The sequence below is a fragment of the Contarinia nasturtii genome, unplaced genomic scaffold (assembly GCF_009176525.2).
Source record: "Contarinia nasturtii isolate CC-2019 unplaced genomic scaffold, AAFC_CNas_1.1 Cnas_scaffold_1240, whole genome shotgun sequence".
NCBI lineage: Eukaryota > Metazoa > Arthropoda > Insecta > Diptera > Cecidomyiidae > Contarinia > Contarinia nasturtii.
In genome coordinates this window covers 2,074,111-2,099,657 of record NW_022198581.1, presented here as the reverse complement: position 1 = coordinate 2,099,657, position 25,547 = coordinate 2,074,111, and the positions used below count along the sequence as shown (strand labels likewise).

Genomic DNA, 25,547 nt, shown 5'->3' with positions numbered 1-25,547 from the left:
ACGGTGTATTGTGTGATGTGGTGTGGTGTGTGTGTGCGTGTGTGTAGTTTGTTTAGCATGTGCCGAATCATATCATATTGTAATATGGTGTATCGCCTAAAGTGCATTCGACGAAGTTTTCATCTCATATTTCATATCATTGAAAGTGTTGCTTTTTCAGAATCGGGAAAGATATACTGAGCGCGGTACAAGTATAATGGAAATAGACTACCGGAATTTGGTGTACGCTATCGCGAAATAATATACAGAATTATTCAAAACTCGTTGCCAATATAATGGTGGTAACCAAAACTGGATTTTACCAAGCTTCAGTCACAATATATTGTATTATGTATACAATACACACATACACATTTCGGGCCATACATTTTGTTATGTAATAGATTTTCGACTAGAAAGAAGCAACAAAATTGTGAATATTGAAATTGCAGCCTACACATACATGCAAAAATATAACCACGCATATAGTAACCGTATAATATATGGATACATAATAGAATAAATGCAGCCACAAACCAAAAACTGACAACACTACTTACGACCGCCATCTCTGCGAATAATAAAATTCGTTTGCCTCCGAATATACGAAGAATAGTGCAAGCAAATGGAAAATTAATGAAAAACCGCAGAGAGAAGAGTGTGTGTGTGTGTGTGAGAGCGAGATGAACGATGAGAAAAACGACTCGAAAGGTACCTCAACCGTTTGACCAAAGAGTCGGAAAGCATCAGTGTAGATTGTCTCGACTCAAATGTTGAAACAATAACTAAAGTGAAGCAATGCAATAGTGTCAAGCATCAGAGAGTATCACACAATCCCGACTTTCAATTACCGGTAAAATCACATAGTGGTTTCAATGTGTTGATACTTCTGCTTCTCGACAGGCGAGCATGGGATGTGTATATGCTTGTGGAATGAGATCAATCAGATTTTAAAACTCAGCATTTGCAATCATCAACGGCTATTATTCTAATTGCTGTACACGTAATAACAGTACACAAAACCAAATGGTTAGTAGAAATTATGCATATTCCGTGCAAATGTTTCAATTGTTTTGAACAATGCATGCAATCACTTTGAAATGGACATTCTTCATAGTTCATATTTATTTTGCGTGATCACTAGAAGGATTGGCCAATATTTACATTGCAGCATGCATTTCATAGATGTGATGAATGCACAGCTGTTGAAAATGGGAAATATCACAAGCACCACATTTTTGTTTGCAATTTCTAGTGGTTGCAAAAGTAAAAGTTAAAAAGTCATCGGTGAAACAAAAAAAGAACTGGTCTTGAATTTCGAACCGAAGGTTCAAAATTTAAAAACTGATCTTTTTCACTTGTTCAAGCGCGAATTAAAAAAATTCAACAGGTATATAATATTATAAGTTAAATCAAAAATGCATTCTACGCTATTTGTCATATTGCATGATAAAAATGGGCTGTGATATATTTAAAAGATAATCATAAAACATGTGTGACATAATCCAAAAACATAAAGAAGCTGAAAACAATCAATTCAAAGATTAATATATGCCTTTGGTTGGCGTTTGCAGTGAACATTAAATGTTGCTGCTGTCAACATCATCGTTGTTTTTTTTGTTGTATTTCATTGAAAACCATCGTTCGTTTTATGAACATGGATTCCTATCCGATTTATGTCGAGCCTCTGTGTTTGCATGATTGTTATTCAGTAGAATCCTTCCTCTCTGTTTAAATACACTTGATAGTGTCCCGTATCGCGTGACTTACTCATACATATTTGCAAAATCCGTCATAATTTTTTCACTCTTTTTCTCTTTCAATTTTGATGTTATCCATTTTCTTTGTCTTGTGCCATTAAATCGACGTACGCATTTTGATATAGCGTCATTCAATCTCTAAACTTAACTCCTTCATGATAGTTTTTCATATGCTTTTCCATTGAAAAACTTACAAGCCATTGAACTGTTTAGTAAAGCTGCAACAGCTTTTTGCATCAAAGGCGGATACATTAAAATTAAAGGCATAGAAAACGTCATTTGACACAGATAAACATGATAGTTAAACAAAAGAGACTAAAAACGAACACATATACACATACACAAAACATTGTTTGTATGTGGAAAATGCAAATATTCCTTACTAAAATAAAACAATGTTTCAGCCCTCGAATGGAAGCGAATTCCAACAGTTAACAAAATAACTGAATTTCGTTTTTATGTATGCGTATATTTTAATCGTTTGTTTTTACTTTAAATGGCGTAAAATTGGCTGATATATAAATATTTTTTTAAATTCTTTTTATCTTATTTTATTGCATTTTTTATTGTTGTTGTTGTTGGTTTCCGCTTGGATGTGACAAACCGCAAAAGAGTGCAAACAGATTCACTCAGATGAGAAATCCCTATTAGAAATGATTTCATATGTTAATCATGTGAAGGGATTTCATGTAGAATGTGTATGCATGTGTATGTTCCTCAGAGTGACAACAACAAAAATTCTATTGTTTATACATTTTAATGGTAAAATTCGCATCGTTTTACATTCATCTATAGCCGCTTTTTTTTACAAAGGCACGATTTGTTGCTCATTTGAATGTGTGTACGCGTTGACTCTTCATATAAACGCACACTGCTGTGTATATCAATCAATGCTCATGCTCAAAACTGTTAAAATAACATTCTACCGCGCGCTTTCAACTTTATACACCGATTATTTTACATAGAACTTGTACAGCATAGCATAGCATTGACATGGGCACTTGTTTGTATGCGTTTATTGTGCGATGGCAAAGCAAGTGAGCACTTTATCCACGATACGAATCGAGAATTGAAATCTTTTGCTGCTGCCGTTGACGCCATCATATGTATTTATATGTACATTTATATATATAAAGAAAACATACGAAAAGCCACCCCAAAAAGATGACGAGATGTGCAATACAATCGTGCGCGTCCATAAACACACCACTACACATGCATATCACTTTCATCCAACGACTAGAGTAGATCAAACATTGTCGACATTTCATGTCTTAACACAAATTACCAACCAAAAAACTTATTCTCAATCAATTTTTTGTTGTTGTTGCAATTTAAAAAAAAAAAATCATTTTATTTTCAAAAATCAGCCTGCGAGGAAGAAAAAAATAATTGTGAATCAAGTGGATTTGTGCAAATTTATCCGGGGATTGTGCTGCAATGGCCAATCAAATTCAATGAAAACTCACTGCATTTCGCGCCCCACTAATCTGCTTGGTAATTGTGTGTTTCGGGGGAAAAGCGTTGAGTGTGAAAAAATTTACTATAAATTTCAAAAACGTTGTTACTGTTCCCAGTCGTAAATGACAAGTGCGCTGCTGCACACAGTCTTGCATATAAACGTGAGATGTATAGATTCTATAGAAACAAATCGATTTTTTCATTCTTAAGTGCCGTGTGTACTAATTTCTAATTGATCACAAGAAAACACAACAAGCACATTTTATGTGGCAAATTTTTCGACAATTTTTGTTTGTTTGTTTGTTTGTTCGAATGTGTGATACGCAATTTGTATAACTTCAATTTTTCTCGACGAATTCATTGAGATTCACAAATAAAATACACAAAGTGGACCAAAATTACGAAGACTTTGGAAACACATCATTTAGATATATACATAAAAATATAGTGTGTGCCAACTGTATCCATGTGTATGGGAAATGTATTTGACTCATTGTGTGTTTGTTTTTCTATTTTCACAAAAGCTTGTTCAAAAGTGAGTAGAATCAATTTTGGTTTTAAATCTTCTTTTTTTTTTCAAACGAAATTCCAATAATCACAATTACATTGCAGCATGATTAATATTGCATTGTATGTGAATCTAATCGAAATGTTGGAACATGCCTATAAATAAATTCTCGCCAAATTTAAAAATAGAGATAGATATTTTTTGGTTCAATTACATTTTGTTTATGTTTCCAGTAGAAAACCTAGCACTTTTAGATGGATTCTCTTTTTTTTTTAAATTAAATCACGTTATTTGGTATAAACAAAAACGATTTAACGTTTACCGCTAAAAAAATGTAAACCAAAACCTATTGAAACTAGAATGTAACGTTATCTCAATTGAATGGTGTATTCCAATAAGGTATTATTGTTTATCTCAAGTACACATTCATTTAGAGGGCAAATAATAGTTTAATATTTTTTTTGTTCATTGAAATTCAACGAGTTTTAAAGTTGTCTACATAGTACCAGAACGAAATCGAATGGTTTTTAATTCAATTAATTTTTGTTTATTCGACAATTGGCGGTTAGAATTGGCAAAATTAATTTGATCGTTTGAACAATTTATAAATTACTCTCAAAGTATACGATATTGAATCGGGCATTTGTGAGGCTTCTGAAAATGTTATCGAAATACAGTAGTGTGCCACATGCATCCATGTGTGATGACATCGAAAGATTCATCATAATTGTATTTTCGTAAACAATTGTCTGTATTGATTTGGAAATCTAGCAATAGCTAGACTTATGTTTTATGTACAATTTGGCAACTGTTGTCATCCTCTATTTGTACCGGTATTATCATTGTAATGCACCCTTTGCACGGTGAAAACAACAAGCACCATAAATGAAGCCGCCAGATGCCAACATTTTCATAAAGTTCTAAATGAATTGAACATTTTGTTGTACATTCCAGCCAGGCACTATCGCGGAATACCTTTACTATTTGTATGAGTTGTAATTTATGTATAGTTTAAATGGTGTTTCGAAAAAATTACGACCAAACTTGAGTGGGATGTGTGCGACCACTGCACCACAACGAAATAAGACATATTCATAAGTCGAACAAATAATCAAAATACCATAAATTTGCGGTAATTCCTGATCGACCCAATTGCTGCTAATATCGCTTCACTTGTGCATCTAAATTTCATACCGAATAGTGCGAATTAGAAGATTATATGGCACAAACTTCCAATAAAAGGATATTTGCAAAATTAATTAATTTTTCCGTTTAGTTAAAACTTTAAAGGCATAAATGGCTTCTAGTATTCATGGCGCTTCAAATGAAAAATGCATAATAACTTCCCCCATCAACATAGTTTGAATATAAAAGTTATCTTTTTGAATTCAAACTAATTCTGCAGAAATTATGTTAAGTTTTTTAATGCTATATTTACTTTTTATGGACGCATTCTGTGTGTGTGTTTTTTTTCTTCAAATAAGCTTTTATTAAAATGGCATAAACAGCGAATGCATGATGTACACATATTTGAAACCAGTTGTAAACTATATTCTCATATCAATGGAAATACGTCATTCATTCCACTTTACCCGTACTGTATTCATATGCAATATATTGCATGTTTATGTGACAGTCATTTCATGTGTTGCATTTGAATTTTAAAGATGCCAAAATGTTGTCTGCGCTTCGCTTTAGCATTGAAATCATTGTACAAAGTGAAATGCAATCAAATGTTACACGATGTCTACAACAAATCAATGAATTTGTCGATTTCGAAAGAGATGTAGTGAGGGAGGAAGGGAGGTAGGTACGGATAGAGCGAGCTGAGTACGGAATTGAATAAACACACTTGGCAACCTCCAATCCTGTGGGGGATGGTATTTGATAACTTTTATTGTAACAAATTTCTCAATGAACTGCATTTACAATCTGTCAGCCGCACAATGTCGAACATATAATAAAATACCGCCCAATAATAGAGTGCCAAAAGAGTAAATGAGATAGAGCGAGAACGATACTCGTATTCACCAATGCGAATTCTATTCGTTCATCCAGATGAAGCATGCTTCATTTGATTTCATTTTGGACATTTTTTTGGTATTTCCAGCGAGTTCACACATGAATTCGACACAGAATTGCCGACTGATTAAAGTGAGTTGCACTAAAAGTGTATGGTGCACGAAAAAAGAATGATTTTCTTTTTGTAATGCACTTTTATTATCATCAATACCAATTTCACCAATGTGCGGTAGACTTTTTGATATGCGAATGAAATAGAACATAAACTATTGAAGTTATTATGCGAACGTATTTCATGATTACATTAAAATTATGGAAACATAACCATGCACAGCGATCAGATCACTGGATTAATGATGACCCGTTTTTGCAAAACACGTATCATCAATAAAAATTGTTTGCCTTGATTACTTGGCTGCAATCGAGGGAAATGTGAAACGGAACCAAAAATATGTAATTGCAATCATTTTTGCAGTCTTGAAAATTCAACATTATTTATCAGATGGATGGTATTTTAGTGTGTCTGATATTCTCGCTTGCATTGGTTGCGATGCCACACACACTTTGTGTGTCATTTTCAACAAAAAAAAAAACCGAAGAGTTTCTTGTCTTGCCGTTCGCCCCCGTGTTTGTTTGCAAATGTGTGAAGACAATGCCGTGTAATGGCAATGCATCAGCCATGTAGCATCGCGCGCCAATCGAACCAACCAAGCGCAAACAAATAATCAAATGACGATATAACATACCGTCTATTACGTAGTTATCCTCATACCAAATACGATATATGGAATGCTTACCATGGCATAAAATACGCAAATATTGGCACATTCTCATTCAATAGGTTCAAGCACACATTTCTTGCTTTGCAAATCAGATTGCATTCAGTCGGGGTGCATGTTGTATACATCACACTGCATTTGCCAAAGAACGAATACGATGAAGATCAAATTAATCTACTTCAACGAAAATGCAACGAATGATGAGAAATCGCATTTCAATTTCTCTTGTTTTGGACATGCGACATTATTTGACGTTCATTCCTGCTCCATGTTTTCTTTGATGTGAATAAGACTCTCTTGGGGGACGGTCATGTTAGTATAAAGAAAAATATTGCCTCCGGTCTCACGAAATTCGCTGTTTCCGCATATTTAATATATACATGATCGCGTCTTAAAGTCATTTTCATCGCATTTTCATTTAATGTCAGCGCGTCATTGATACAAGAAGATTATTGGTGTTAAATAAAATTATTACACTGAATTACATTCAAACTATTGTACATACTTATTGCATTCTAAGTCGTGTATAACACTTCCCATTCATTGCGAAACAAAAATTTTCGACACCCTGAAATATACACTAGTTCTCGGATGACATTTCGTTGTTGCCATTTCGGCCTTTGTTCGACTTTTGTGTGCTTTTGCTAACATCTCACTTTATTTCTCTATCTCTCTATCTTCTCTCTTTCACTATATACTATCTAGATCTGGCTCTAGTTTAATGTATATTTGCCAAATGTATGTGTGTATTTCAACTCGAATCGAGTTTTTTTTTTCATTTTTTTCGCACAAATTCTAATTCGTTTTTGGTTTGAGGAAATCATCAGACTAGATACAATGAATTTCACTCGGTTAAAATGCTATATTCGGTTTTTAATATTGCCTAGTAAGTGCATACGTACATAAATTTTTATTATTGGAACGTACACTTCACTTTTTCCAGGCAAAAGGAGTGATATGGAAACACATTTCCGTCATTTTGTTAGTTTCAATTTTTGTTCATTTGCAATTTCAATTTTTTTTTTTGAGAGAGCGAACTCTCTTTTTAGTATTTGTTTCAATTTATTTTTATTTTGTGCATATAATAGTTTAAAGTTTTAGGAATTCTTCGGTGTTGGTAAAATCTCAGAAAGAGTTGAGTAAATCTCAACAACAAAAAACCGATTCCATTTTAAATCAATTTGAAAGTTTTTAAAATATGAAAATTTCCCTTTGTATGTGTACGACTAACATCACTTTCAGGTGGATATTATTATGTTTTAGCAATTTTCAATTGGTAAACACTTACAATGACAGTGAAATTATGTTATTTTCTATTCTTTTTGTATTTCAAAGCCAAATGTTACCAACAAACGAAACGAAAGAAGAAATAGACAAATACATAGAACAACGACGTTGATTTAATTTGGAGACATTCTTGCAATGAACTTATTTTGTTATCATTGAAGAAGCTACTTTTGGGCGAATTTGGCAAATGTTTACACGACAAATTGTTGAAAATAGTTGTTAAACTATGGACAAGTTCATTTATTTATTTTTCAGTTTTTGTTATTTTGTTAATAAGTTTAACGAAGTAAGAAAATTGTTTTTAAAAAAAACTTTTCCACAAGCAACAATCAAATGATGTCCATATTTTGCGAATATTTCGAGCAAGACGAAAACTTATAGAAAATATTATGTGATAGTGTTGCTTTGTGACTTTCTATTTTGTTGTTGAGTCTGAATGGTAGTGATTTTTAAGGGAGCCTGAAATCTGATTTAAATCGAAAGACTTATACATTTGAGAATGACTCTGTTCTTGTAAAAATAAAATACTGAAAATCCCAATTGTATTAACGTAATGCTGTGCTTATACTTTTACAATCGGTTGAGCTTTTTCAAGGATTCTCAATTTCACTATAGTCAAGTATTTTGTTTCTTTTTTTTTCATTTCACATGAATTCGAGAAGCATTTCATTTTGCCTAGCGTTTTGTATTTTTTACATGCCGAACTCAACAAATAAAAATGTGCAATGAATGTCCTTTCTATTTTTTCCTTATTCATTTTCAGTGAATATATGCAGAGCTTCTTTTAGCTAAATATCAACAAAATACAATCGAGAAAAAAAGAAGAAAATAACACGCTATAAAAGTGAGTGATTGGGATACTATTCACCGTAAAAGGCGATCATATAGTGCCGTGTTAATCTAGTGAATGCCGAATTTAAAATGGTCGAATCATCTGGATTATTAATGACTCGCAATAATCCAATGGACGGAATGTCAACTGGTGCGGGCACTGGAATCAATTCAAACGGAGCTGCAACGGTAATGATTGGTGCGACCGGTACAACAAGATGTGGTATGCTCGAAACATTTGTACGGGGTGCATGGTATCGAGTAACCGTAACACTTGAATCGGACTATTTATCGGTTAGCTTGGACGAAACATGTGAACCGATCGATCAAACTACCACATTAAACGGAACATTGGGGTAAGAAAGAAAGAAGACTAACTTTTTGTGATATTTCATGTGAATTAATCGAAGGATGCTTAGGCATCGTTGCTTTTTTCTTCTTCGTTGCTTCGTTGACTAAATTCATATAGAAAATTCAAAATAAAGTTGCATTTTTTCCTTGCATATTCAAAAACGTTGCCAAAAATTCTGGATTATTTCAGTAATCTCCATGGGAATGTATGCAATTTAAATTGTGCGACACAAGCAACACACATACACACATTCATACGCTTATCGAATTCGTAATTTTCATTTCTCTGCTGAATTGTTTTCGAACAAATACTTGTCAATTTTAATTAAATGGCCCCTTTCACACATACAACTTACAATTTTTGGAAATAACTTTTTTATTGCATCTAACCACAATCAAATTATGTAGTCTTGTTCATATTATTCCTTTGACAAAAGTTCCTTTGAAAATCAAAACTCGCGAATTCCTATTTCCATATATTTTCAAAACTTTAAATTCTTAATAACTAAAAATCTATCCATAATTCCAAAGCACGGCAGTGACAAAAAATGACCGACGCGCTCGCATCGGTTGCCAGATGAACTATAGCAACCCTATTGGTTGCTGGTACAAATTTGTGCCATTATTCAATGCTGCGTTGCCCAACTGTCACTTCTGCCATGCTTTGCATAATTCGGGATGAATCATAGACTAAAACCGATTCGTTGTCATCTAAATATAATATTGCCGAAATGATTGTCACTGTTCACAAAGGAGTTGCTGAAGTCTATGCGGTTGTCTCTTTTAATCGCATTAAAATGCATATTTAAGTTTGACAGAAGACTCACTTTTCCACCTACTCTTTTAAAGTAGACAATTTCATTTTTCATTTAAGTTTTCGATTAATTCATTATTGCCGCAATCACAAAACTGCATTGTCATTCACATCAAATTAAATTGCCACATGGAATCATATAAAATGTTCACGAAAAATCCCATATGCCACTTTAAGTTGAATTCATTTGATTTTTCATGAAATAAATAAATTGAAGAGCAAAATGGTGATGACACTTGAAATGTAGACTCAATACTCATTTTACGTGTACTCAAACTTCAAGGGTTCCAGTTTTTTTTATCTCAAATATACATTTCTTTTTTCTTGATGAATTTTATCATATGCAGAAGCAATCACAGTGGAAATAATGGATCAAGCGGTTCACTACCATCGTCAGGTATTGGAAATGGTGTTTCATCATTAAATTCCGAAGAAACTAGCAACAGTGAATACTTAAATATTAATAATAATTCAGCAGACAATAGTTCCGGAGCTGAAGTATGCGATGCACCTTATGAAATAGCAAATCAAAAAAGACATGTAAGTTGAAAAATGTTCTTTATTAATCGTCATTCAATGTCATCATTACTTCCTTTTCTCACTACCCCTCCTCTCTCTATTTTTCTAACTTTCAAATAAATTAGGTGCGAATAACCAAAGTGGATAATAGTGGTTTAGGAATTTCTATAAAGGGCGGCAGAGAAAATCGAATGCCAATTTTAATATCAAAAATATTTCAAGGAATGGCTGCTGATAAAGCGAAAGCATTGTACGTAGGCGATGCAATATTATCGGTAAATGGTGAAGAATTACGTGATGCAACGCACGAAGAGGCCGTTCGTGCATTGAAACGAGCTGGACGGGTTGTCGATTTAGAAGGTGAGCTCAAAATATATGCACGATTTCCATTAAAAAAAAGAGTCGACACCAACTTTTAAATTGATGGTTAGGCTGTATTGAGATTTACACGTACATTTTGTTGTTGTTGTGTTGTTGTCATCTGAAGAAATAATTGATTTTAAATTTGTACAATCGATGTAGACGGTGACGGCTCCAATTTTCAATCTAATGATTTCGAAGTAATATTTAAAGTTGCATGCAATTGTGTTGAATGGAAATATCTACGGTCTTTGAACGATTTCAATGCCAATAATGAATTGCATTTCCATTTGACTAAGTTTTTCCTGTAGTTTTTCGTCCGCAGCACTCAGCTTTTGTTTACAAACACAACGATGAGCCACTGAAGAAGAAAACAATGAGCATTTGGGTAGCTGAGGCTTTGTTTTTCGCTTAAAAGTTGGAATTTATTAAAAAAGTTTCTTCCATTGAGTTTGTGAATATTCCAAAGTTAGCAATAAAACATAATGACGACATCGACAATGTGATGATGGAGTGTGAAAGACAATCGTGTGTAGACGCATTCATTTACTAATGTGATGAAACGTGCACGTTCGACAAAGCTTTTTTGCAACTTATTTTCAACTACAGCGAATTGTTTTTCACAATTGATTCAATTGTTTCAAATATATTTTGACGAATGCACTTTCTAATTGCTCGGACATTTTTGCTTTTGGGTTTCATTCAATTTCATATAACGTACAAAATATTATTTGGCAAATGGTCCAGGTTATATGCAGTATAATCAATATTTGAAAATGACGTCGCTTAAAACGTGAAAAAAAGTTATTTATTGAACATCTGCCTCAGTTTTTTCTGAGTTATGAGAATATATCAGGATTTCTTTCGAGAATATCCATGAAATTTAAACACATTAGACACAATGAATTTTGACAATAACAACGTTAGATTTACGTTTGTAAGTCGATTTTCCAATTTATGGTCAATTTCATATCTGTTTTATCAGATTTAATATACCATGATTTTATACACTGCAACGAAAATGTCCCGGAAACTTCAGTTAATACTTCAAAAATCGGTTTAATAGTGAATTGATTTGTCGCACAGTTTGAACATCTTCAAAATATTTGGATATAAAATGAATTTGGTGCTATTTAAAATGGATTAGAATTTATGGCGAAGCGCTCGTCCGAATATTAATCTTTCCGAAACATTCGTTTAAATGTTAGTTTCATGTCCAAAATTAGTTGGCTTCGAGCAATAGAATTGAACTTTTTCTTTAACCATAAGTTTGCGTAATTCTTCTAGCACAATTTTCATCGGCTTCGAGAGAAGTTTTATTTTCTCAACTGGAATTGATTGAAAAATACCTTTTGCTCTACTACAGAGTTGATTATTTGGTTGCTTTTTAACTGATTTCTGTAAAAACTTGGTCAATAACAGCTTTTTGCACCAACTAAAGGGATCCGTGAGCATTTGGGGAAAGTAAAACTATCTATTGAGAGATTTTATTTAAATATCAATAGATACCCTTGTGGAAAAAAAATGACTGACTGACTATAAATTAAGTCAATTTTAATCACTTTTATTCGGTTTAAATTACCAATAGATGATTGAAATCGAATATAGTCGGTTATGTTTCAGAGTCAACTAAAAGTTATTATAGTCAACATAGTTGACAAAAGTCAATTTCATATACTTATAGTTACACAGTCGACATTTCTCAACTCAAATTACACGAAGACGCATATAGTCACTTATAGTTAACTTTAGCTGGCTGATATATCAGCTATTTTTGTCCCAAATTAGTCAATTTTTAGTCGACTATGAAGTCGAAATATTTCCACAAGGGTAGTTTGAAAAAAATCTCGAAAAATCTTTCTTCAAAAAGTGGAAATGCCATTCGGCAAGATTAAAAGCGTTATCAAAGTGAAAAATGGAAGAAAGGCAACCTGCACATAAAACATGATGGATAAAGAACTAGAAACCAAAGCAATGACAACGACTGTGTCATTCAAGTGCAGTGGATCATATGCACTTGATTTTAGATATTAATTTGTACACATGAAACATTTCAAACGTTCAAACGTTAAAGTAGGGACGATCTTTATAGATTTATAATCCATTTTCAATCTTCTTCTTTTTTTAGTTCGTTTAACTCTTGTTCGCGATAATTTTTTCATTGAGTTTAAGAGCGAAGTACAAAAAAAATTCTTGAAATTACTATAAAACACACATTTTACCTTTGCCATTGTTGAATTTACTCGCCTAAATGATATTATGCACAAATTTTGTATATGCTAGAGCTGACAAAAATTGCATAAAAAAAGGAACACCTCTGATTTATCGTGCAAACACTGACTCAATAGAATATTTCCAGTATTTTGCTGAAAATCTATGTTCATACGGTGCAATGGCACCGCAACATGTTGTCTATACATGAGACACACACAGAGTGTGTAAAAGAGAGCCGACACTATTGTCAATGCATTATTCTCACGTAGCTGATACACGGCATTCACATAAAGAATTTCGCAACCGACAATCATCAAATATGAACTACACACCAACCGGTCGAATAAAAAATGCGAACGGAAAGTTTCAAAAACGAATTTCGAATGCAAATTGTATTTTTGTTTTTAAAGCTATTTGTCCGGCTCTCCGTTTTGGTCAGTGCCCGGAAATCAACCAATTTTTCATCCCCTCTACTTACCCTCTCTATTCATGCCCGCTCTGTGTGTTTTATTGCTGATAATTACTCCAGTGCGAATGGAAAATATCTGATTTTGTTTCCACAGTATTTTGTTTGTCAATTGAATCGATCGACATACAAAACTGATGAAAAAAAATATATGCAAAAAATATGCTTCGTTTGAATAAATACTGTGTCAAATTAGCAGCGAATAGCTGAATTTATTAGGAAAGCCTCAAGCATAACTGAATTTCATAGCCGTATTAATCGTAATAACCATTTGGCCAAAATTCGTAGGTTAGTAATGGCGAAGTCTGAAACATGCTCGCAACTCTTTGAACCGAAAAATAGAAAAAATAAAGAGGCTTACGTACACGAGCTGACTTTTCCGCATGGAACCGAAATTTTGGGAATAAACTGAAATTATGGTCTATGTATGGTTGCAGTAACTTAAATTACAGTGAAAACTTATGAATATTATTTTCTTATCAAAATAAATAATCACACAAAAAAAATTTCAATCAAACAAAACAGCCTGTTCAAAGAGTCACATCATTACGGTACCACAAAGGCATGTCTTTCATACAAATGAAATTTTTGTGGATTTTTGTATGAAAAGTCTGTGAAAGATTGATTGCATCTTAAAACTAACATCAGATTCGGGTTTCTCGTGCCAAAAAACTACACATTCTTTCAGTGTTCAAATTGAAAGAATATCATTTTAAGGCATTTTTCTTATAAGTGCCTCTTCAGAGTCTAAGTTTTACACCGATCAATCAATGTTGCTGAAAATATGACCAGATCTATTCCTCGTAGTGCCCAATTATCCCGTGAAGTCAGATTTTGAATTTCATGTCTGAGCAAGAAACCATCGTGTCACCAAAATGGTTGAAAAATGATCAAAAAATTTATGGAGGTGGGTACTCCATTCGGACCAAAAAAAATTACACCGGTCAACAGATATTACTCAAAAAATAAAGTCAGAATTTGAATTGAGTTTTTGGAAGAAGACTTATTGTGTTAACAAATTTTGCACGCCACAGGACACAGGACACATCACACACAGCGACGCACATAAATATGCTCCAAAATCATCTTCAATCGTGTTTTCTACATGAAATATGCATAGAAAACTTGTTTTGGGGTGACTTTAATTTTTTGGCCTAATACAATACCTTTCCTACACTAGGTGTGCGGAAAAGTAAAACGTGAATTGTTTCCATTCAAAAGTGGAACATATGAATTACTTTCAGCCCAACATGGAATAAGTTTCCTATTGGGAATCACTTAAAATGTTGTTTAATTCAATAATTAATGTGAATAACATTCTGAAACGTTTCAAAAGTGCAATTTTAATGCAGCAAAAAATAGCGCATCATGCATTTTTTTTTCTCTCGCATTTTTTTTTACACTCAACGTAATTTGCGCCTAATTTTAAATAAATGCACACACGTTGTGTGCTCATTTACAGCTCATAAAATTATGAATTATTTTCAATGATAATTCTTAATTTGTCCAAATGTACATGACTGTTACGAAGCTAAGCTTCTGGATGATCGAGTACAAAAAAGCGTGAAAAAATAACGGCTTACGGACAAATATATGTGACCACTGGTGAAAAAAATACCACACCAGGCATCTGTAGGATGGTCATTTTTCTGTATGCAAAACGTGAGTGTTATTTGAATGCGTGCGGCGATTTTTTTGTGCTGACGATGGAGAATGGACACGCATAGACTGTTTAAAAAAAAAAAGTAAACATCAACATGATCTGTGTTTCGCATTGAAAATGGTCAGAATTTATCACGAACAAAAAAAAATGAATTAAAATTTAAAAAGTAGAATGGGCCAAGTAGAACAAAGAGAGAAAGTGAAGGAGAAAAGAAGAAAAAGAACTGTACCAACAATGAAAAGGAATGATGTGGTAATATTTATGGCTCAGAGTTGGTATGTGCACGCGAAAATCAGCCTCACAAGAAACTTGCGGGCAGTCAAAGACCGACGACAATGTAAAAAAAACTAACGGCAACGACGACGACGACGACGACAACACCATTTGTTAGTGAATGAATGTACCACAAACACAGATGAATCAAAGCAGCCGAAATAAAGGAAAAAAATGTCGAAAAAATGGCAAGTTCTCGAACAACACACAGTTTACTCACACTAATTCTGTGCAATGCTCCGCATTTCATTCGCGGCATTCATCGTTTGTACAATTGCAGAAAAATGATGGTTTTTATAACTCCGACGAACTCAAATACATCAGAAATGTAAAAAACGTGATGCTGTTTTTCCAATCGACTCCTTTGTGGTTTGTTGTAAATTAAGATGCATAATGTGCAATGGACAACTGCCACAAAAACAAACAAACGAACGAAGAACCGAGAGATGTATATTGTTGTTTCATTGTTGGAACTTTTATCAATTTGCAATCGAAATGCAACAACAACAACAACTGAAAACGAATGATTCCATTTGACGAAAATGCTTTCGAGAAGCCTTTTCATTTATTTATGCTCATGGAAAATGGGCCATGAGAATACACGAAAACTGCAAGATCCAAAAGAAAAAAATTCGAATGGTTTTGAAAAGAAAAAATGAAAAACCTGTCAAAATCACGAGATATTTCAATTTAAGTGCAATTTTCTTAGCTATGAAGTGGAAAATGGTCCGAAAACGCAACTGAATTCATTAAAGAAAGGAATTGAGTATTTCCTTTTTTTTGTTTCTCTGGCCATATGACAATGGCAACGGCAACGGCAAATGAAAGAGAATGCATTGAAATCGAAGCCCATTGTTGAAATTCAATCGCATGTAATTTGAGTGTCTCACCTTTCTACGTTAAAATATACGATTTCTGATTGAACAGTAAACAATTGCATTTCACCGTTTATTTTTCCTTCGTGTAATTTTATTTCTTTATTTTGTTTCTTCTCAATGCAGTTAAGTTTTTGCAAGAAGTGACACCATATTTTCGGAAAGCAAGCATTATATCGGAGGTTGGATGGGAGTTAAGTAAAGCCTTTCTGTGTCCGTTGATTAATCCAAATGGTTCAAATATGCTGAACACATCATCGAAATCAATGTCACCACCATCGGCACCAAAAAGTCCGCCACGGGCCGATACACGCTACATACCATTACAACTGACACATTTAGCACGAAATCTCAAATATCATGATCCAGGTACGTATAACCAGCAGCATTTACACCAGACGATATAAAAAAAGACTATTCAAAACAGCAGAACGAAGAAAATTAAATTGCCTTCCAGTTTTCGCGGATGAGCGATAAAAAAAAAATTGCCAATCACACCATGATTACCGCTTTTGGTTTGAACAAATCTCGCTTGTTTTTCTGTTATAGTAGTAAATGTGGTGCTCCCTGTGGAAAATCGACTGTATTTTCGGAACTATTTTAGCTGCGATGTGTTTTTTTTCCTTTGCTTCTTTGCATTTCATTATAACACCATCTCGAGTGGCGTTAAGTTGAATATTTTTGACCAAATTTTTTTCATATACCACAAAAAAATCGGCATTTTTCCGCTTTCCCTTAAGCGAACACAGTGTTTATTTGATTTCATGGCACGCACTGTGTCATAAATTATGTTAATGGAAAATGGCTGTGATTGCTACATTTCGGCGGAGAAAAAGAGAGCACACATTCTTTTTCAGCTAAAGTTGCACACGTCGCTTTCGACTTAATGGTTTGTTTGGCGTGTTGTTTTTCATTTCATTTATTCATTGATTTCCTTCCGTTTATTTGCAGCCGGCGGATTTTGTTCGACTCGTCGCTTTTTCTATAGTTCGCTATTTTTTGTTTGTTTGTTTGTGTTTTTTTTTTCTCGATCCCATGAAATGTGTGAAAATGAAACAGACAATGCAATTTCAATCCAAACAAAAAAAAATATACGGAAAGAAAAACGTGCACACACATTTCGCATTCTTGCTCTTCCAAACGATTTGAATTCATGTCAATTTGACGTATGCTTCAGTGTGCTACAAGATTTTCATCATGCTAAACAACCCTTTGAAAGGTTTTCAAATCATAATGTAACACAGACATTTGCCTCCATTAAATTGCATACACAAAATATCAATTTAATGAATGGAACACTACACAAGGCTTTTACCATTTAAAATACTTTATGATGAAAATGCGAACTTTCTCTACTCTTTTTGTTTGATGCATACTCCTACCTAAATGTGAATTCTTCGCCTACTCCTCCTTCGCAATTCACACATAAATATATATATTCTTTTCCATTTTGTTATGTCAACATAATTGTCAAAACCAAAGTTGAGAAAAGTCAAACTTTTTCTGCAATTTTCTTAAGTACAATCATGATTGTCAGACAATATTGTAATTATCCCCACTTTGATGGGAAATCAATAACTAGTAAATTCGGATTGTGGAACTTTTTTATATTGACAATTCTGCATATGTTACAACAGCTTTTTTAATTAATGGTAATACTTTACAGAAAACTATGAAACAAAATGCAGTACGGCCATTTTTTTCGTATCATTATCAAGTGAGTGAAGACTGGAAATTTTTTTCTCACAACAAATGAGTCTTATTCAAAAGTCGTCTAAATTGAATGGATTTTTCCTTCGTTAAAATTAACCGTTGAAAAATATTGAAAATGCCAACGGTTATAATTTACATCTATGGATTCGAACGAAATTTGATGATGGCGAAGTAAAAGAATACGAACAAAAAACTAGCTTTGTGTAGTGTATGAAAAAAAAGCTCTCTCGTGTACACAATAAATTTTTTTCCGAAGAATCTGAGATTGATTAATAATGAACATCAGCGCGTTTAAGCTTTCTCCTCTCAGATTTATTCAAATTGCAATTTCAAAAATGATTTAGTGTGATGGCAAACCATTTCTGATACAAATATCCTCTCTCTCTGTCTCTTTCTATAAATATATTTTTTTAACTTGTTTCTTATGCATTCGGCAGAAAATCGTTGCATCGAACTTCATTCGCCGGATGGAATACATTCGTGCATTTTACGTGCTGGGGATTCACAAGAGGCATTGGCATGGTTCAATGCATTGCATTCGGCAATTGCACGTAGTGCACAGCGAGCATTAGTTGATGCAAACCGGGCTCTCTCCAATCTTATTGGCGAATTGAAGCATATCGGCTGGTTGAGTCGTCGAGTCGGAAACGAACAGGTAATTTATACACATTTTTCTCTTTCTCTTCTTCTTTTTTCTTTTTGCAAATGCACACGTCTATTAATATTTATATTCAAAACGAAAATCCAAAAAAGAAAATGTAGAAGCGTATCTCATCGTTTCAAACTGATTGTGAATTGGTCAAATGCTCGACCATATTTCATTAGTATTTGACCGCTTTTTTAAAAATCATGGGGGTTTGCATATTTCATTGCTTTGGTATGTTTTTTTTTTTTTTCTTTACCAATGTGTACTGAACCTCATTCAAAAGTTATATCATTTTTTTTAATCTACTTTTTCTGGTCTATTCTTAACCCAATGTGATGGCACTGCGATTTCATTTTTATTTATCTACCAAACGCGAATTATTCATTTCCATATAAAAACGTACCATGTAAAGGATAATTCAGACACACAACCACCCACACAGAGAGACAGGGAATATGAAAAAAGGAATGTGAACATTCGTAAAAATGAACATTTCGCTTGATTTGAAGTGGTTAATTTTCAGTGAAACCATAAAAAGAAATTATCACATTGGTTCAGTTTATACTTGTCGCATGCAATATTTATGCTAACCACGTACACGATTCGATTAAATCAAATCCATTATTCATTTGATCAGCCTAAAATAACAACAAACGGAACCATTCGATGTGTGCGTTTTATTTTCTCTCTGTCTTTGCATCGTTTTTCATTGACACAATCAATTCGGAATGTGTTTCACCAATGAAATCCAACCATTTTATGAATAATTGTTTCCATTCCTTTTATTTATTTTTCCTCATTCTCTTTTGCCAATTTCAAAATAATTTTTTTTTTATATATATAGCAAAACGGTCAATCGAGTTCGGAGAGTTCAGATGATTTGGATCGGTGGTTGGCCGTCTTCGTTGCCATCACCGACCGTGAATTGCGGTAAGTCATTATGAATACACTCTTTTATATTTCAAACATTCATCATTTTAAAATGGAAAATACTTTTATGATTTTAATTGCTTTTTTTGACATTTTGCGATAGGAAAAGCCGAGTATCAATTGAAAATTAAACCAATATTTTATTTCGTGGCAGAAAATTAATACATACCCATATTTATATAAAAAAAAGCAATGAATGTTAAAAATGAAAGAAAATCCCAAACCAAAAGAATGAAAATAACAATAGCGCGAATGCGAACAAAAAACCAAATGTAAAAGCTTAATGTATTGCATCCATAAGACATTTCTTTTAAAGTGGTCAAACAACAATGAACATGAACATTTTCCAGCGATTTTTTTTATTCTCAACGCCATTCATTGCCTTTGATCCTAGTTTGATATCAGTTTATTATCAAAAATTGTTTTCTTTCTATAAAAATCAAGCACACAATATTTGAAGCTAATGAATAATATTTCTTGAATCACGTGTGTAATATTGACAAGCTGTTGAAGTAAGAACAAAAAATGTCAATGTACATAATGTGGGCTGGTATGCTTATGTTCGTAACGATAAATGAAATCAATCAAATTACATTGTTATTACGTGAGACTTTCATGGCTTTTGTCTTTTAACTCTGATAATGCGATGAATATGCTGATAAATTGGCGCTTCATATGTAGATATGCCGTAGTTTGAATGTGACAATCATCGCGATGAGGCACTTTGCACGTATGTGCGTGTGAGTGACACCACTGTCGAAGGCTTAAATAATCTTACTCTTTCTTTGCGTCGCTCATTAGACGGAATAGTTTATGATGAAATTTTAACATTACACTATATAGCATTAATTGAATAAAGTGTTTGTAATTTTAAATTGATCATCAATCGTTGTGCGGTGAGGTCTTGTGAACGACAATAGCATTAATGGATTTAAACATTCCACGTTAAGTAAATCCAACGAAACGTTATCATATGCTGTAAAATAATTATCACAAATTAATGGGAATATTGAAATGGAACGAGTGATATGGAAATTGTGTGCGCACGGTAAAACTTTCAAACCATTTATGCCTCACTAAATGCGATGAACATGTTACATACATAGACACCTCGTGACACACATTATGGAAAAAGCTATGAAATATAGTTATTGATACAATGGCTTTCAAAAGATGCCTCGAATTAGTCGCTGTATCTATCTACGAATTTCGATATTTTACACCATATACAAAACAATGAATGTGCAATGAAATTAGCCTCGTTTAAAATAAATTCAATAATAATGTTTTTTTTAAACATGCGCTTGCAATTTCCGTATTACCCAAATGAATGTTAAAAGACCATGTGGGGCGGCAAAGTGTAATGTCGTTTTTTGAACTGGAATTTATCGGTTCCATTGTTAATGATGTTGATTAACAAACGACGTATTCACATCAAAGTTAAAAGTTTTACATATTTAAATTATACAACACTCAGTTCGTTTGTCGACATTTTCGAACAATGACAAAACAAGAACAACAAACCCCAAAGCGATATACACAATAAAACACCAACTATTTCAGTGACACATTTCCACTTCAATTGAATAATAACAACGATTTAGATTTTTCAAAAGTTGATCGATAGAAAGCGCATATTTTGAATGAAAATATTGAAAGGAATGTGTGTGTGTGTGGGTTTTCCAAATGAATATTTATCTAGATGCATGGCACAATTTCCAACAAATTATCTGTTTTTTCATACAATTATTCCGATAATAGCAAAATATTTAATAATTCACTTCAATTTTGGAAGCCTATTTTCAGAAGTAGAGGTTTTATGAGGTCATTGCGGGGGGTGGGCAAGAAAATCTCATTCTATTTAATTTGGAAAGAACTGAAGAGGAAATAGAAAGATATTTTCAAAAGTTATTTAGAGTAAACTCTATTTCGGAACAAAAAACCCTAGCAAATCCAAATATAGTTTCTCGCAAATAGAAGGAAAAGGTTTTCAATTTCGAGGGGGTATCATATGGCATAATGAGACCCCTGATCAAAAAGTATGTTTAGCAATATTAAAGTTATTCTCATCTTTCGAAGAATAATAGAAATTTAAAAGAAAAAAACGTCAAAGTTCATTTCATGTTGTGCAGGTGTATAAATGAAAATTAATTTCCTTTTTATTTTAACGATCTTATTTGATTTCACTGAAGTGAAGTAAACTTACATGTTAAAAAAAAACACACCAAAGTTTATGTCATCGTTAACAATTTATAAACTAGCTTCAGAAATATACATTACAAAACGTAAAACAATATCCATTTCGTAAATATCAGAAAAAAGGATCTATTTGATGTCACTAATGGAAATAATAATCATATGTGTGTATCGTATGTGAAACCTCTGGTAAAATAGAATCACGTTGTGAATCAATGAATAAGATGAAAATGGAAAATGATATGAAATCATGAAGCATTTGAAAATGAAAAATCGTAAAAATACCGGAAATTTCTACTAAATGCAAAAAAAAAAAAATCTCGACGACTGTGTACATGTTCAATGTTCATATTAATCGCTAATGGACATTTGTTTTATGTCATTGTAAATACCTATTCGAGAATACGCAACCATTACTATTTTTTTCTTTGTTTTTTTTTTTTTTATTTCATGCCACGAAAAAAAAAACACTTTTTATTATGGTTGTCGTTAAACATTTTTAATGTTTTTGCTGTGTTTTTCTCATTTTTGCACTTTGATAATTGAATTTTGTTATAGGATATATGAGAGTGCGCCGTGGTCAATGGAAGCATGGAATCAACCGGTTGAAAATTCACCATTAGCGTCAACACGATTGGCCGGAACGGGCAACAATTCAACCGTTAATTCAAGCTCGGTAAGGCTCAATGTGCACATGTACTTTAAATGCTTTCATGTATACGGATGTGTGCATAAAACATATTTGTTCCGTTTTTTTTTCATCGCCGTCTCTTTTTTTTACTCATTTTCTCTTTCTCATCCGATTGAAATTAATTAGCAAAATCAATCGACGGTATTTTGTGTGCGATGTGGTACACCACGTGGTATAATAACACATTGGTTTCGATCTGAAACACATCGTGATATGGCTGCTTGGGCTCGAGCGTTGGTACAAGGCAGTCACAATGCCATCAACTATCAACGAGAATTTTCATTCAGATGTTTATATCAGGTAGGAAAAATAAAATCAAAATGTTATCTGGTTCCTATCGACTGTTTCGTGAAATCAAAATGTCTGCATAAATTTTATTGAAAAATATTAACTTCTTCTTTTTTGAAAATAGAATCGACCATGTCAGTTGTTGGTGAATTTGGATCGTGGATTTTCATTGGTTGATAGTAGTTTGGGATCGCCAGCAAAAACGATTTGGTCATATACATTTGAGAAGCTCAAATCATCTGCTGATGATGGCAATCGAATGCTGTTTTTGGACTTTGGCGGTGACGAAGGCGAAATTGTATGTATTTACAAGGTTGGCATTTCTAAATATAAATTCAAATGATTTCGTCCATCTTTGCAGGAGCTCGATATGGAATGCTGCCCAAAGCCGGTTGTATTCGTCTTACACAATTGTTTGTCAGCTAAAGTGCATTCGCTTACATAATCTGGACTGATTGGAGAAATTTATGAATTTCGATCGAGCACTAGTTAAACACAAATTCAAAAGAATTCTCTCTAAAGATCTATTCTCTCGTGATAACCACAAAACTAATTTAAGATTTATACAAATTGTTTTTTTTTTCTGTTCATTTCAATGGATAATGTATCGCCGATTATTTGCATTTTTCTTTTGATCATTTGAAATTCATCAATAATGTTGCGGTATTTTGTTTATGTGCATGCACTGTTTATAATAATGCACATTACATATTACACGCACATTGTGACATTCACAATTCCATTTTGTTGTGAGTTAATGCGGTGATCGGTCATGTAAACAAAATATATTCCATTGACACACGGTTTTCTTTTTTCTTCAACTAAATGTTTTTATACAAGCGAAAAGTTACTACAAAAAACAAACATAGCAATAATATTTTCAAATCGACCATGGTGTTTATTCAATCAAAAACAATATCAAATAAACCAAATCGAAAATATCTCGTACATATTTCGCAAATAATCTCTTATAACATCTTTATCCGTACATATCTTTTACAACACGGTCTTTAAATAATGAAAAGATGAAGAAAAACAACAATATACATAATATATAAGTGACGGACAAATTTCTATTGTTATTAAAACTCAAAGAATATAGATACATACACACACACACACCGAAAAGAAAATAGACTCACACACATACAACCATTTGAGAATGTCAATCAAAAATTTATTGAGACTTATTGATGAAATGAATTTAACTTGCGGAGAGGAAAAAAAAAGCAGTCGGACAATGTTTGAACTCTAATTAAATGCAATTGCATTTACATTGCATTGTATTGAATTCCTTGGCTATTGATCGAGTTGAAACTATGTACATATTGACGCGCCAGCACTTTCACTTTATTAGACTGTATTACTGGACTTGACCAATAATATAAAATCGATAAATTTCATCGAAAATATTTGAAATTCCGGACATTGCAAACGATGTAGATAATATACCCTTATATATGTATCAATCAATTCGAATTGAATTAGAACGATACGGAATGCAAACCGTTGCAATGAGCATAAACATCAAATTAAATGCCATTTGATTAACTTAATAACAATGTCTTGTTCATTTTGATACACACATTGCGACATCGAAGAGTCGTTGAAATGTTCAATCAAAATTCTAATTGAATTCAATTCAATTATGGTGCAGCTAAATTTCAATGCATCCAAATGCAAGCACATCCATAATTAATAATTTTAAATTATTAATTTGTGATAAGGGCTTACAGAATTTTGACACGTCTTCAAGCGCAAAAAATATTTCATCACAGAAAAAAACCCGTCAAGACAATGCAATGTAATTGATAGAATTCGCCACCGAGCAAGTAAAGACAAAATTAAGGTACAATTACAAAACATATGAAATGTAGATTTTTATATAAACTCTTTTACTATCATACTTTTTCTAACAAAAAAAAAGGCATCTCGAAAATAAAAATGACAAGTGAACGTTTTTTTTTTCTAAAGAAAAACTAAATCTTTGCAGAATTGGCTGGTTCCTATTTAGCTGATTAATTAACAAACCTAACATAACTCATTCTTTTTAAAATTGCATTCCTTTTTCTACTTTTCGTCATCGTATTACTTCGTCATCTTTTGCATTCACCGAAATGCATTTCCAATGGAATGCCATTTCTTTTATTCTAAGTGAATCGAACTTTATACATTTAAATTCATAACTCTTTCACGAAATTACGTTCATTTCGGAAAGATTTCTGCACAATGATATCAAAATTGTTTATATTAGCATTAAATTCCCTTCATTTTTTTAAAACGTACATTTTTCGAACGGTTTCTCTTCTTCTTTCTTACTCTCTCCCTCCCCTTGAACATGTACAAAAATAAAATATATTTTAGCAAATTAATTAAATAAAGTTATTAAATTGAAATTACTAATTTAAAGGATACAGTAGTGCGAATGATCAAAAACATAGGACAAACACAAAATGAAATAAAATGTAAGCTTAGTAAATGGAAAATAATGGAACATGAATTTAGTATAGTCTTCTAGTTGAATATGAGAAGATAAATGATGATAAAACCAGAAACCAACCAAAAAATTAGACATACTCTCATCTTATAGACAATTTTAAATCTGAACGACAAACATACAAATTTAATGAGAAAAATGAAATAAAAAATTATAACCATTACAAACGGATGTCATTGTATTTATTTAAAAAATAAAAATAAAAAAATAAACAATTTTCAAAATCGTATCGAGATTTATGTAATACTGAAATAAAATGTAACGACAAAACTACACTGGAAATCAGACAAAATAAGCGTATCATTTTGAGAATAAAAACAGAAATTTGTAGTTGGCATATTCTCAATGCCGAAATTTTTTTAGTAATTGTTTTGAGAGCAAAAAAAAAACAAACAAACAAATATTTATATAATAAAATTAAAAA

At 32.7% G+C, this 25,547-nt stretch overlaps 1 protein-coding gene across 3 annotated transcripts; it reads left to right on the top strand.

Annotated features, from left to right (window-relative positions):
- The first annotated feature begins 3,318 nt into the window (after positions 1-3,318).
- LOC116345327 (beta-1-syntrophin) lies at positions 3,319-25,294 on the top strand. 3 transcript variants are annotated; one of them, XM_031774590.1, is made up of 12 exons: positions 3,319-3,735; positions 8,560-8,983; positions 10,140-10,189; positions 10,271-10,332; positions 10,437-10,671; positions 16,289-16,531; positions 18,313-18,530; positions 19,366-19,451; positions 22,206-22,323; positions 22,465-22,638; positions 22,751-22,924; positions 22,988-25,294. In XM_031774590.1, the coding sequence occupies exons 2-12, from the start codon at positions 8,718-8,720 to the stop codon at positions 23,069-23,071; spliced, it is 1,710 nt and encodes a 569-aa protein (XP_031630450.1). In that variant the 5' UTR covers positions 3,319-3,735; positions 8,560-8,717; the 3' UTR covers positions 23,072-25,294. The 3 variants fall into 3 exon arrangements, with proteins under 3 accessions (XP_031630450.1, XP_031630449.1, XP_031630448.1); XM_031774589.1 differs by having other exon boundaries at positions 10,268-10,332; XM_031774588.1 differs by having other exon boundaries at positions 3,320-3,735; positions 10,140-10,332.
- Positions 25,295-25,547: the final 253 nt, after the last annotated feature.

Coding starts and splice junctions, on each gene's coding strand:
- LOC116345327 (XM_031774588.1), top strand. CDS start 8,718: ATGGTCGAATCATCTGGATTATTAATGACTCGCAATAATCCAATGGAC. Junction 16,532..18,312: donor TCTCAAATATCATGATCCAG/GTACGTATAACC, acceptor TGCATTCGGCAG/AAAATCGTTGCATCGAACTT. Junction 22,925..22,987: donor GCGGTGACGAAGGCGAAATT/GTATGTATTTAC, acceptor CCATCTTTGCAG/GAGCTCGATATGGAATGCTG.